We start from the raw sequence: 12,667 nt of genomic DNA, 5'->3' as shown, positions 1-12,667 counted from the left end.
CCGGAAAGAAATATCAATTCCTTAAAAAAACTATTCATCTGGAAGTCACAGGCCACTCTGTACCAAGCAGAACAAGTCAATGAATTTCAATCACATTGTGCTGCACTGCTCTCCATTTAAAATGATTTTTGTGCGCTGCCCTCCACCTTCTGGAAAAGGAATATCTTCACGAAAGAACCATCCTATGGATATTTACTTTCTAGACTCTGGAAACCACGTGAGCTAATGATAATATGTGGTTCTTTGATGTTACCCATAGTTGTAAAACTCTCTATTCTATTCCCCTTACTTAGATATATATATTGCGCACATCCCATCCCCCTGGATTTGAATGCGTGAATAAACTAACTTCCTGAGTTAATCATAAAGCGAGTTTGATGCCTGTTTAAATAAATTGGACCACACAAACCAAGGGTTTGGGAAAACACACCACAGCCTAGTTTTCAAAACAATTAAATATACCTCTCCTTAGGGACAGACGGAGAGAAGATAAAGTAGTTTAGTTTTCCCCTTTCTCTTGTCCAAAACAGTGAAACAACTAAACACTACACCAAGTAGCACTAAGGTTCAGCCAGGTGCTAAGAACACAGGCATTGCCATCAACATGGGTCAGCTTGATGCTATTCCATAAATTAAGGCTATTCCTAAAATATGGAAGAGCAGATTGTGTGTCTGGATTGCCAAATGAGAGCTTATGTGTGGTAAAACTATCCAAAGCAAGCATGTACAGTTCTGGGTCCCACACTATGGAAAGGATGTGAATGCATTGGAGAAAATTCAGAAGTGAATTACAAGTATGGTTCTATGAATTAGAAATTTCAATTATAATGATGGGTAGGAAAGGTTGGGACTGTTCTCCTTGGAGAGAAGGCGACTAAGATCGAGGTGCTCAAAATCATGAGGGCTGGACAGAGCAGAAAGGGGGAAACTTTTCCCGCTCGTAAAAGGTTCAAGATGAGAGGGCACAGCCTTAGTGATTTGCAAAAGAAGCAAATGTGTTGTGAGGAATAACCTTTTTCATACAGGAAGTGGTTGGGGTCTGGAATGCTCTGCCGGGAAGTGTGGTGGCGGCTGGTTCAATCGAAGACTTCAAGAGGGCATTAGATTACTATTTTCAAATGTGCAAGGGTATGGGGAAAAGGCAGGAGAATGGCACAGTGATAAATGTGTACATTCTTCTATCTGCAACAGTCGAGGCCCTGTGTGTGAATGTGTGCAGTTTATAACCACACTGCGTGCCTGAAATAATAAATTTGTTGACAATGTAATTCTTAGCGCACACAGGATTAGACAGCAAATGCGAAACCATCACAAAATCACATCTAATGTCATGCAGTGTTGGGGTTTTGCAAGCCCGGGCTAGATGGGCATGGTCAATAGTTTGCAGGAGCAGCATAAGTAGTTCTCCAAAAAGGCATATATTGCCTATCACACAGTGATATGGTTTATGAATTTCAGTTCCAGTGTGATGCCAAGTTATATAAGCCGTATGTGCCAACAACTGGCAGACTTATGCTTAAAAACCGCAAACATTGCATCCAACATTAGGTGCTTGCTATACAATCCTGATTGTGCTAAAAACTGTACTGATAACCAATTTAAGATAAACAGTCAGGTTTGCATTGTGCCCCTCCGGGGAGAGAACACAAGAGGTGATCGTCTCCCTGGACGCAGAAAAGGCCTTCGACAGAGTCGAATGGAAATACCTCATAGAGGTACTGGAGCGGTTCGGGCTTGGAACAGGGTTCACCGCTTGGGTAAAGCTCCTATACAATGCTCCCATGGCGAGTGTACGGACCAACGATACCAACTCCCAATACTTCCAGCTGCACAGGAGCATCAAACAAGGATGCCCACTGTCCCCGCTGCTGTTCGCACTAGCAATCGAACCGCTAGCAATCGCGCTCAGGGCAGCAAAAAATTGGAGGGGGATCCGAAGGGGAGGTAGAGAGCACAGAGTCTCACTCTATGCGGATGATCTGCTCCTCTATATCTCGGACCCACAAAGCAGCATGGACGGAATCATCGCGCTCCTGAAAGAGTTTGGAGCCTTCTCGGGCTACAAACACAACATGAGCAAAAGTGAGATCTTCCCAGTACACCCGAAGGGGGGGGGGGGGGGGGGGGGCAGCACCAAAGGGGCTGCCGTTCAAACAAGCCCGACACAAATTCGCTACCTGGGGATCCAAATAGCCCATGACTGGAAAGGGATCCACAAATGGAACCTCACCAGCCTGACGGAGGAAGTTAAAAAGGACCTGCAAAGATGGAACACACTCCCACTCTCCCTCGCGGGGAGAGTCCAGACGATCAAAATGAACGTACTGCCCAGGTTCCTCTTCCTGTTTAGATCCATTCCGATCTACATCCCCAAAACCTTTTTCAAAGCGCTGGACAAACTTATCATGGCGTTCGTATGGGAGGGGATAAAAATGCTAGGATCCCAAAGAAAGTCCTACAAAAAACAAAATCCAGGGGGGGGGCTAGCCTTCCCGAATCTACAATTCTACCACTGGGCGGCAACAACGGAGCGAGTAAGGGGATGGATCCAGGAGCCAGAAGCCGAGTGGGTGCGTGCGGAGGAGGCCTCCTGCATGGGGACCTCCTTCCGGGCCCTCGCCACGGCAGCACTCCCATCCCCACCCAAAAAACACTCTAGCAGCCCAGTGGTGACAGCCACCCTCCAATCCTGGAACCAACTGCGGCAGCAATTTGGCCTGACCAAAATGTTGGACAAGGCTCCCATCTGCAACAACCATAGGTTCACACCAGCACTGACTGACGCCACCTTCAAAAGGTGAAGGCAGGACGGGGGGACACTGACAGTCAGGGACCTATACACGGACGACAGGACCGCAACACTGGACGAACTGACAGAGAAATTTCAGCTAGCTGGGGGAACGAGCTACGGTACCTGCAGCTCAAAAACTTCCTACGAAAGGAGACAAGGACGTACCCACAACCGCCACGACAGACACTACTGGAAGACCTACTGGATGCAAGTATCCTAGAGAAAGGGAACTGTAGCGACATGTATGACCGACTGGTAGAAAGGGACGACACCGTACTGGACGCAACAAGAAGGAAATGGGAGGACGACTTGGGGATGGAGATAGGGTGGGGACTCTGGAGCGAAGCACTACATAGGGTCAACTCCACCTCCACATGCGCAAGGCTCAGCCTGACGCAACTAAAAGTGGTACATAGAGCCCACTTAAGAAACCGTATGAGTAGGTTCTTCCCGGAGGTGGAGGACAGATGTGAACGGTGCCAAAGAGGCCCGGCCAACCACGCCCACATGTTCTGGTCTTGTCCCAGACTTGTGGAGTACTGGACAGCCTTCTTCGAGGCTATGTCCAAAGTGGTGGGGGTGAGGGTGGAGCCATGCCCGATTGTGGCGGTCTTCGGGGTTTCAGACCAGCCAGATCTATTCCTGGGGAGGAGGGCGGACGCCCTTGCCTTTGCCTCCCTGATCGCCCGCCGTAGAATCCTGTTTGGCTGGCGGTCAGCAGCACCGCCCAGAGCTGCAGACTGGCTGTCCGACCTCTCGGAATCTCTCCAAATGGAGAAAATCAAATTCGCCATCCGAGGGTCGGACGACGGCTTCCACAGAACGTGGGAGCCATTCATGCAATTGTTCCGGGACCTGTTTATGGCCAATGAACAAGAGGAAGAATAGTCGGGCGGCCAAGAATCAGGGGAAAATGGATGGGAATCGGGGGAAGGTTGCCGGGGGGGGGGGGGGGGCTACGGGTTTGTTATGGGGTTTGATGGCTAGCTAAGGCCCAAAACCAAACTGTAAATAAATGCCAATAAACATGTGCCTCGGCCATATTGGGGAATGTAAAATATGTATGCCGGCTAAAGAGGGGAGGCCACAGTTATTATTACGAAGATACTTAACTGTAAATATATAATTTTTGCGTGTTCTTTTTTTTTTCTCTCCCTCTAACAATTTGTAATTTGTTCAATATAAAACATGAAAACTGAATAAAAAACATTTATAAAAAAAGTTTGCATTGTGGCTCACTTACACATGCTAGAAGCTACATACATGCATTAAGAGAAGGATCATGTTCACACATTTTGCCACTTTCAACTATGCTTCCCCAAAAGGCAAGGTCATTGATATTTTAAGGTGGAGTTAAATTATTTATTGACAAGGGAGTCAAAAGGTAAGGGGGTAGAAGGAAAGTAGAGTTGAGGTCAACCAGATAAACCATGATCTTATTGTGCAATCCTAATTAGTATGTATGTTTGGAACACCTGGCTACAGGGGCTGGTGAAGGAGAGTTTATTTTTAGAAACATAGTAGCTAGGAGTAGGCCATTCAGCCCTTAGAGCCTGCTCGATCATTCCATATAATCGAGGCTGATCCTTGATCTCAATGTCACATTCCCGCTTTCTCCCCAGACCCCTCAATGGCATTAAACGCTAAAAAAAATCTATTTCTTGAATACTTTCAGTGACTTGGCCTCCACAGCTTTCTGTGGTAGAGAATTCCACAGGTTCACTACCAGTAGATTTCCCAGTGGGGTGGGGTGAATTCAATGGGAATTCCCATTGACAGTGGCGGGAGCCGAGAATCCTGCCGCCAGCAAACAGCATACTGTTTCCTGCCGCTGAGAAACACATGGCTGGGAGACTGGAGAATACTGCCCATAGGAAAAGAGTTGGCCCAAAATGCACTGTGGGTCTTAGTTGCCCTATCCTGTATCTTCAGTAGTAAAGGCTTATCAGAACCAAGAGCTGCAGACCATAAGACTGTTATTGCATTTTGTCAGAATAACCACAGCATTTCGGAACCAATTAAAATAAATGTAGTCAATGTTGTAATATATTCAAAAGGTTTTGGCTGTAGGCTGAATTCTGATGTGCTTTCTTTGAGAGCAGATGATTAAATATTAGATGTTAAGTCTTTTGACCATTAGTGTGGAGATCATTGGCATGCAGACAAACTGGACATGTGTTTCGCTGTCAAAACATTTGTTCGACCCTTGTATACAAACACAATCCTGTCACTGATTTATTCGGCAGGTACTTTATTACATACAAAATACAGAATTATTAATCATTTCTTATATTTTAGATCTCATTACATAGCAGTCCTTATTACACAAATGTTGAATCACGAAATCAAAACTAAACAAAAACAATGCCAGGAGAAATAAGAGTCCAAGTCATGCCAAAGGGCTTATCATTGAAGAAAGCATATTTATCAATAGTGTACAGTATTTTCAATATGTCTTTGCCTAAAAATTAATCAGTATTGTCAATAACATCCAAAAGGAAGAAATCCCCAAATTAAATTCATGTTAACCTCCTAATTTATCATAGTTTTTGTGGCATATAAGAAATAGGATCCTGGATGACAATAAATTTACTTGAGGATGGTTGTTGAGGTAATCATGATTTCACCAAATTTTAATACTGGAATATTTCATCTGATGTTGTAGAAATAATCAAACATGCTTATCAATTTTAAGAATCAGATTTGGTTTCAAGTCAACACCAAATCATTAGCTTGCTGTTTAAAAACTATGAATGTAGATTCAAATCAATGTGTGTGTTGAACACATGAACTGGGAATTAAAAGACAGAAATTAACTTGACTTGAGGGCCGATGGCCAAATGTTAAAGTCATTAAAATGCATGCAGTGGTGTTTCTTATTTTAAAGCTTCACAATGCAACATTCCTGACTTGTACATACCCACAAATGTATTTCAGTGTGAGATGATACTAAGTTTTTCTTTTCATGTTCAATAGTTTTGATTCTTTCTGTGGCTGATAATTTAGGCAGGGAAAGGATATAGTCTTGTATGACATCGCATTAGATAAACTATTTATTATACACCAGGTATCTAATGTATGAATACTTTAAAATATGAATTTCTATTGGGCACTCAAGTCTTATTTAACAGTGTACAATACTATTAGAGTAAAAGAGTTGGCATGCAATAAATACATATTGGTTATGTAAAAAATATCTTAAGATAGCTAGCTTCATTGCTAGCTAAGGAATATTATATCATTGTTCATTACTAAGCTTTTGATAAAAGACCAACTGGATAAGATCTCCTGCAAGTGAAACTTTCAAATTCTGATTGGATGCGAATGTGATGTACAGGTCATTAAATAATGATTATCAGGGAAACACGTTATAGTCCTAATTCATTGCTTATAAAATGGAATCTACTTGCAAGATAGACCAGTTTTTAAATTTGATCCTTCTTTATGAAAATCCGTGGTGCCCCCGCTGGCCTTATTTAACTGTACAACAGTAAACCATTTACCAGTTTGCATAGACCACTGAATTACTGAAAAGGATGTACCCCCCACCAACATTTCATACAAAAGAAGCAAATGGTTGGTTGCTATACTATTAACATTGCTACATTTGTGAAACAAAATAAAAGCACATTTTGCTGGGCACAAGGTTTAAGAAAATCAGAAGTACCAAACTATTCATTAACAAGTCATTTGACAGTACCATCCTACTGCCACTAGAAGTCACTAGCACATATTTCAACCATTGTAGAGTATTACATTGGCAGTCACAGCTCTTTGTTGAACCTGTAGTGGCATTTCCTACATGTGAGCTCATCGATTTATTTATAAAGTTAAAATTTGTTATCTTAAAATAAAATTCACTTATGGGCTAGAGGAGTCTTTTGAGAGATGCAACACTCCTTTGCCTGGAGGTTGAATGCCAAGTTTCAGTGCAATTATATTATTTTCTATTATGTTGATGCTCACTCGCGAATTATCAAACAGGTACAGGAAAAAATATCAACATCTTTTGGGAGTAATCAAACACAAAGTGAAACTAGTTCTCTTGTTTAGATTTAAGAGTTGTTGCAATGTCCTTCTGATATTCAGGAAATAGAACACGCAACATGAACTTGACAAACTGTCAATGCTGAATTCAAGTATTTCTCAGCAGCAGCATTTTCTTTCTGTTTCCCATAAAAGCCAAGGCAGTAATTTTCTCAGGGCAAGAGTTTCTCATTTAGTTTTGGGGGAAATCTATTTGCTTTAATTTTAATGTGTGTGGGGGGGGGGGGGGGGGGGGTAAAAACTGCTGGCAGAGCTCAGTTCAATTTCAGTACTTCATTCACAATCAGTGATTTGAAATAGTCTCATTATTATAGAGTAAAATTTAAAAAGCTTACTTAAGTGACATCTAGTGGCAGAAAATCAATGACTGAGAATTATGTGACGCTGAAGACATGATTTTCAGTAGGTGAGTACATAAAACAAACTTTAGAAGTTTCACCCAAGCTCAAAAGATCAAATGTCCTCTCATTGCCAACCACATCAGCACAAGAACATGAAGCTTTTAATTAGTCTGGTGCAATGAATCTCAGAGGGGCTAGGTTTTTAAAAAATCTGGCAGTGCTTGCTTCACTTACAAGAAAAAGAGATAAATACCTAACAAGCCAAAAATATCAGTTTGATCTGAAACAAACCTTATTATTTTATCAATCAGTAGCTTCCCTGCTTTAGAACGAAAAAGCACTCAGGAAAACAGATGCCTGTTTCCAGCAGTTTACACTTCAATCAATGGTATACACATGCCCAGACATCACTGGCAACTACTAAGCATTTGTTTTAGATTTTGCTTTCAGAACGAGGCCACATTTAAAAAGACAAATTCAGGGAGGCTTATGATTTCAGTCTTGATTCCGGATCCGGCATATCGGTGTAACTATTTCCATGTGCTTGACCAGTAGAAAGTAATAAACATTTTGCAAACAATTGCATTTAATCCAAAACTATGATCCCATTTGCATCTGATTGTACTGAAAACATTTTTGAAACCCACCACCTTCAGTTCCTTGATACCCAATGCTGCCAACTAACATGAGTATATTTACATGTTATTAGACCCAATTCTATGACATGGTAAAGGCTATGCTGCTCCTGACTCGACACTGCACTAATTATCTGAGCTCAAGAATGAACATTAACAAAAAATAACATTTATTTTTTAAAAAGGTACCATTGTGTTTTAATCATTTTTGGTTTGGATACTTTTAACCAAATTCACACAATTCACTAACTGTACAAAGTATCTGTTGTGTCTTTTGAATGCACTGTTACAACACTGCTACATTATTAATGCAACATTGAAGAAAATAAGCTTTCCCAGTGGACACTATGACACAGTTCTCTGGCTTATAGATGAACATTAATAATGTAAAAGGACCAAATTAAGATTTACTTCCACTTTCTTTTCAGGATATTTTATCCAAGTAATTTTGATATGTTGTTTTAGTGTTTTTGAAAATTAAATTTGATCGTAGACAAAATAAGCCAACTTTGGGAAAGGCTTAATTTCAGATGGAGTAATAAGAAACCAGTTTAAAAAGCATCTAATGAACTAAATTATCAACCCACTTTGATGGAGATGGGAGTGCTTAAACCACCTGCTCTGTGAACATGAACAGGCAAGCTGAATAGTTGTAGGATAATAATGCAAAAAAGTGCTCATCACGTGACAAAAAAACTTGCAGATGTACCTTAATTGTAGACAAATGTGAATATTTTTTGCAAGAATTGTGCCAAACTGGTTTTAATGAATTTGTAACTAATAAGGTTTCAAAACAAAGTGTAAAATTAACTATTGCATGATTTTTTTTGCTTCATCTGACTGACGGTCACTGTGCAGAAGATGTTTTTGTTTGCAGGAGATTGAAGCTATTCATTCAGAAACCATTCTCCTGTAGTGATGCACACAGAAGGATTTGAAACCTCTATTTACGTTTTCGTAAAACCATATACATCACACCACTGATCAGAGTAAAAGCAAAAGCAATCCAAGCTAGAATGTAAGAGTATCCGTAGTTTCCTGGAACCATTGTACTGTGGAAGTTTGCTTCCTGGCTTGTATAAATGGAAGCTGCAATCATTACACTCAGACCTGCAACAAAATAAGACAAATACATTTTTAAATACAATTCATTCCCTAACACAACTGTACTAAGAAAAGGAACTGCTCTCCATATTTACAAGCACTGTAACTTGTATAATAGAATCCTTACGGAGCAGAATGAGGCCATTTGGCCCATTAAATCTGCACCGACCCTCTGAAAGAGCAACCCATCCGGACCCACTCCCCCGCCTCATCCCCGCAACCTTGTAACCTAACCTAAACTTTGGAAACTAAGGGGTAATTGACAATGGTCAATCCACCTAACCTGCATGTCTTTGGGCTATCAGAGGAACCCCACGCAGACACGGGGAGAAAGTGCAAACTCCACGCAGACAGTCACCCAAGGCCGGAATCGAACCTGGGTCCTTGGCGCTGAGAGGCAGCAGTGCTAACCACTGAAGGTATGCCAAACAATTGTTTACACATTCCATTTGAACCTCAAAACTGGAGTTTACAGTATTTTTTAGGCCAGCAAATTATCCAAAGGTGCATATTTAGTGCCACTACATACTACATCGTTGTTGAATTTTATAATTTCAACAAAGTGGCAAACAGACTATGGTGACTGCTTGCAGGAGGTCAGAACAGATGAGACCCAGTCAGAAGGCCATTGAAGAGTTTAATGGCAACCCGCTACCCTACCTTCAAACCTGATTGCTGGGGGGGGGGGGGGATGGGGCTACATTCTGCCCCAGGTTTCATTACAACAATAACTAACCAAGGGAAATGTGGAAAAGGCAAAAGGGGCAGACAGTGAGCCATGCTGTCAGACATGGAATGGTAATGGGAAGATAGTCAATGTCAGCAATTGGGAAATGGAGGAGAAGAGACAGACAGACAGAGTTTAAGAAAGGGAGCATCAGGTAATGGGGCTAAAACAAACAAATATTCGTCCATCAGTAGCAGGGTTAATGCACAGCAGACCAAATTCAGCAGACTATGGCAGGAGGTGCAAAGCGGAGGTTACAAAAATAGGATAAAGGAACTTGAAGAGGACTTTAAATGTCATGCTTTAACAGGTATAGGACCAGTATAGGTCAGTTATTGGTCAGACATGATGAGCTTCAAATAAATTGGATTTTTTTTTTTAAAAGGAGGATGTTGCAGAAATCCAGTGGCAACACAAGCATGAATATTCATATTAGCGGAAGAGGCAAACAATGGTACACAAGTAAAGAGAAAGAAAACTTTGTACTGGATATTTACGTAGTATTGGACCAAATTCAAATCAAGTAGGACATCAAGGTTTGCACAGCCTAGCCGTAAAGGGATAGGGTTTATGATATGGACTAAAACAGAGGACTTCAGTGTTCCTGATGTTCAGTTGGAGGAAATATTGGGCTGATCGGAATGGGGACCAGGAAAATGGTAGGTAGGTAGGTACCACCATGGGTAATCAACATACATCGGAAAGCTGACCCCAAGACTGTAAATGATCTCACCAACGGACCACATATCCTTGGAAAACTGGAGATGGTGAATTTGTAGAGGTAAACAAAAAGTAAGAATAATGCAGTGGCTGTATTCAGAGAGGCTGCCGTGAAACCACACAAAGGCTGCACGGTGTCGGACAAGAGAGAAGACAGCATATTCCATCATTCCAGAGAAGTTGTGCAATATAAGCAGAGATAATAATATGATCCCAGTCACGGACTACTTTTGTGCCTTGAGCCAGGATGATCTTGGCACTGCGAGCAGGATGGAAGCTGGATTGAAAGTACTTTTGTTGTATTTACACGGGAGCAGACTTACTAGAAAGCAGTTGCAGGGTTCCAGCAATGAAAAACCTCTGTCCCTTCTGCAGCTGGAACAGCTGAATGACAAACGCAATGAATGAAATGCAGCAAAAGATCACCGACAGGCACATCATCGCCTGTATTGCCTTGATGCAATCTGCCGAATAAAAACAAAGATGGTTAAGTAGATTGACTTTCACCAACTTTTAAGGACTAAGCTAATTTAATGCCGGATTTTTAAAAAGTTCTCGTTACTTGCTCCATCACTTAATTTTTCAGAAGTTCACCAGTTTTGAAAATATATTACAGGGTGATTTTTTTTTAAATCAGCAAGTTAGCAAAGAGAAATAAGAAAGACACCATAAAACAGCAAAGTGATAAAGAAATCAATACGATAAGTTATGGCAAATAAAACTGATTTTGTGGTTATATTTTTCTCCCTTTCCCACATTCTATGCCTTTCTGATGCCATGCATCATCCCGGAGTTTGAATATGGGGAGCCAGCAAGAGGAGGATTGAAAGAGTGAAATCTAGAGGAAACAAAAGGCATAAAGGGGTTGAGTAACGGCTGAACTGAGACACGGGTGGAGTTGGACAGAGTTGTGAAGGTGGTCTTCCTGATGGATGTGTAGGGTCAGCAGCTCATCGCGGGAACTATGTAGCCAGTGGTCTGGTTCACCCACAGCCAGCTGACCGAGACCAGGGAACATAGTTTTGGGGTGGGAACTGAATGCAAGTGTACATTTTAAATACAGCCCACCACAATGGGAAAGTCCAACATCCAAAAGGCCCCATTTTCAGTTCAATCATTTCAATCTTTGGCTCGAGCCATCAGTATTGATCCCAAGCTGCTTCCGAGCTGGGCTGTTACTGGTGCAAGCAACTACATTAACATTTTTGAACCAAGGAATTGCAATGGGACTGGGCACAAATGTTCAGAGGATGCATCCCTCTCTACCATTGTTACAGCAGCAGAGATTGAAAAACAAACACAACGCTTTGAATTAAATCAATGCGGATCTAAGAGAAGACGATAGTGCAAATATTTACCTCCATAACTCTCAACGTGACTGTCATCACAGTCAGATTTATTGAAGTAGCAGGTCTGCCATATATCAGTGTTGGCAGCGTCAGTTTTCCACCAGGCCTATAAAAAAATAAAAATGCATGTTGGAAAATCAAAGAGCTGGAATATGGGTTAAGTGTAGATTTTCAAATTTGGACACCTAGATTTTCTATTCTCCCAATAAAAAGGGCAATTTCATTACTTTCTACAAAAGATTTGGGGGTTAATTTCAGAAGCACCTGATGAGTGTTTAGACCAATCTAGAACCATAGCACAAACCAGCATAGACTGAGGCCATTTGGCCCAACACACCCATGCTGGCCCTTTGGTTCAGCGATCCAATTGAGTCCTGCTCTTTCTACATAGCCCTGTAATTTTTATTTTCTTTCCTTCAAGTGTTTATCCAATTATCTGAAATCCACTTCCATTAATGTTTAAGGCAGTGCATTCCAGATCTTAATTTTCTGTCTGAAGAATGTTTCTTCATGACACCTCCGATTCTCTTCCCAATCAGCTTGAACCTGCTGCCTTTGGTTACTGGCACTTCTTCCTCTTTGAATCTGTCATTGTTCTCCCTATTTATTACATTTCTCATCTAAAACTGGGAAATATTGTTCTCTGTACTCAAATCCAGCTCATTCTTAGATCAAAACAGATGGCAGTTTGTATTTTTGTCCCTTGGGGAACATATTTTATACTCTTCGCTCCTCCTCCTCTATTCCCCTCCCCGACCCCAGTCTAAACAACAACTGGTCACCACTGTTTTCTGCTTTGAGTAATTCCATGTCACAGACAAATGAACTACATCACTTAACCTGCAGGTTAACGGCAGCTTTACTTATTTTTGTTCTGAAATACAAAAATTGGATTTGTTTATACAAAGTTGGCATTAAATTTCTAAACAAGAATCTTAGAATTAACAGCATGA

The 12,667-nt window shown here is 41.4% G+C and overlaps 1 protein-coding gene across 1 annotated transcript in view; it reads right to left on the bottom strand.

Annotated features, from left to right (window-relative positions):
- Positions 1 to 5,015: 5,015 nt before the first annotated feature.
- The window catches only part of emp2 (epithelial membrane protein 2), a 42,924-nt gene continuing 35,272 nt past the window's right edge, over positions 5,016 to 12,667 (bottom strand). The window contains exons 3-5 of the mRNA XM_038819961.1: positions 11,724 to 11,820; positions 10,689 to 10,829; positions 5,016 to 8,924 (exon numbers count right to left, since the gene is read on the bottom strand). Coding sequence (XP_038675889.1) covers positions 8,758 to 8,924; positions 10,689 to 10,829; positions 11,724 to 11,820 — 405 coding nt within the window. The 3' untranslated portion in view covers positions 5,016 to 8,757. The remainder of the gene's footprint in view (positions 8,925 to 10,688; positions 10,830 to 11,723; positions 11,821 to 12,667) is intronic.

This window comes from Scyliorhinus canicula, chromosome 15 (genome assembly GCF_902713615.1).
Source record: "Scyliorhinus canicula chromosome 15, sScyCan1.1, whole genome shotgun sequence".
Lineage (NCBI taxonomy): Eukaryota > Metazoa > Chordata > Chondrichthyes > Carcharhiniformes > Scyliorhinidae > Scyliorhinus > Scyliorhinus canicula.
The sequence above is the reverse complement of the archived record's forward strand: the minus strand, read 5'-3'. Positions and strand labels throughout refer to the sequence as shown.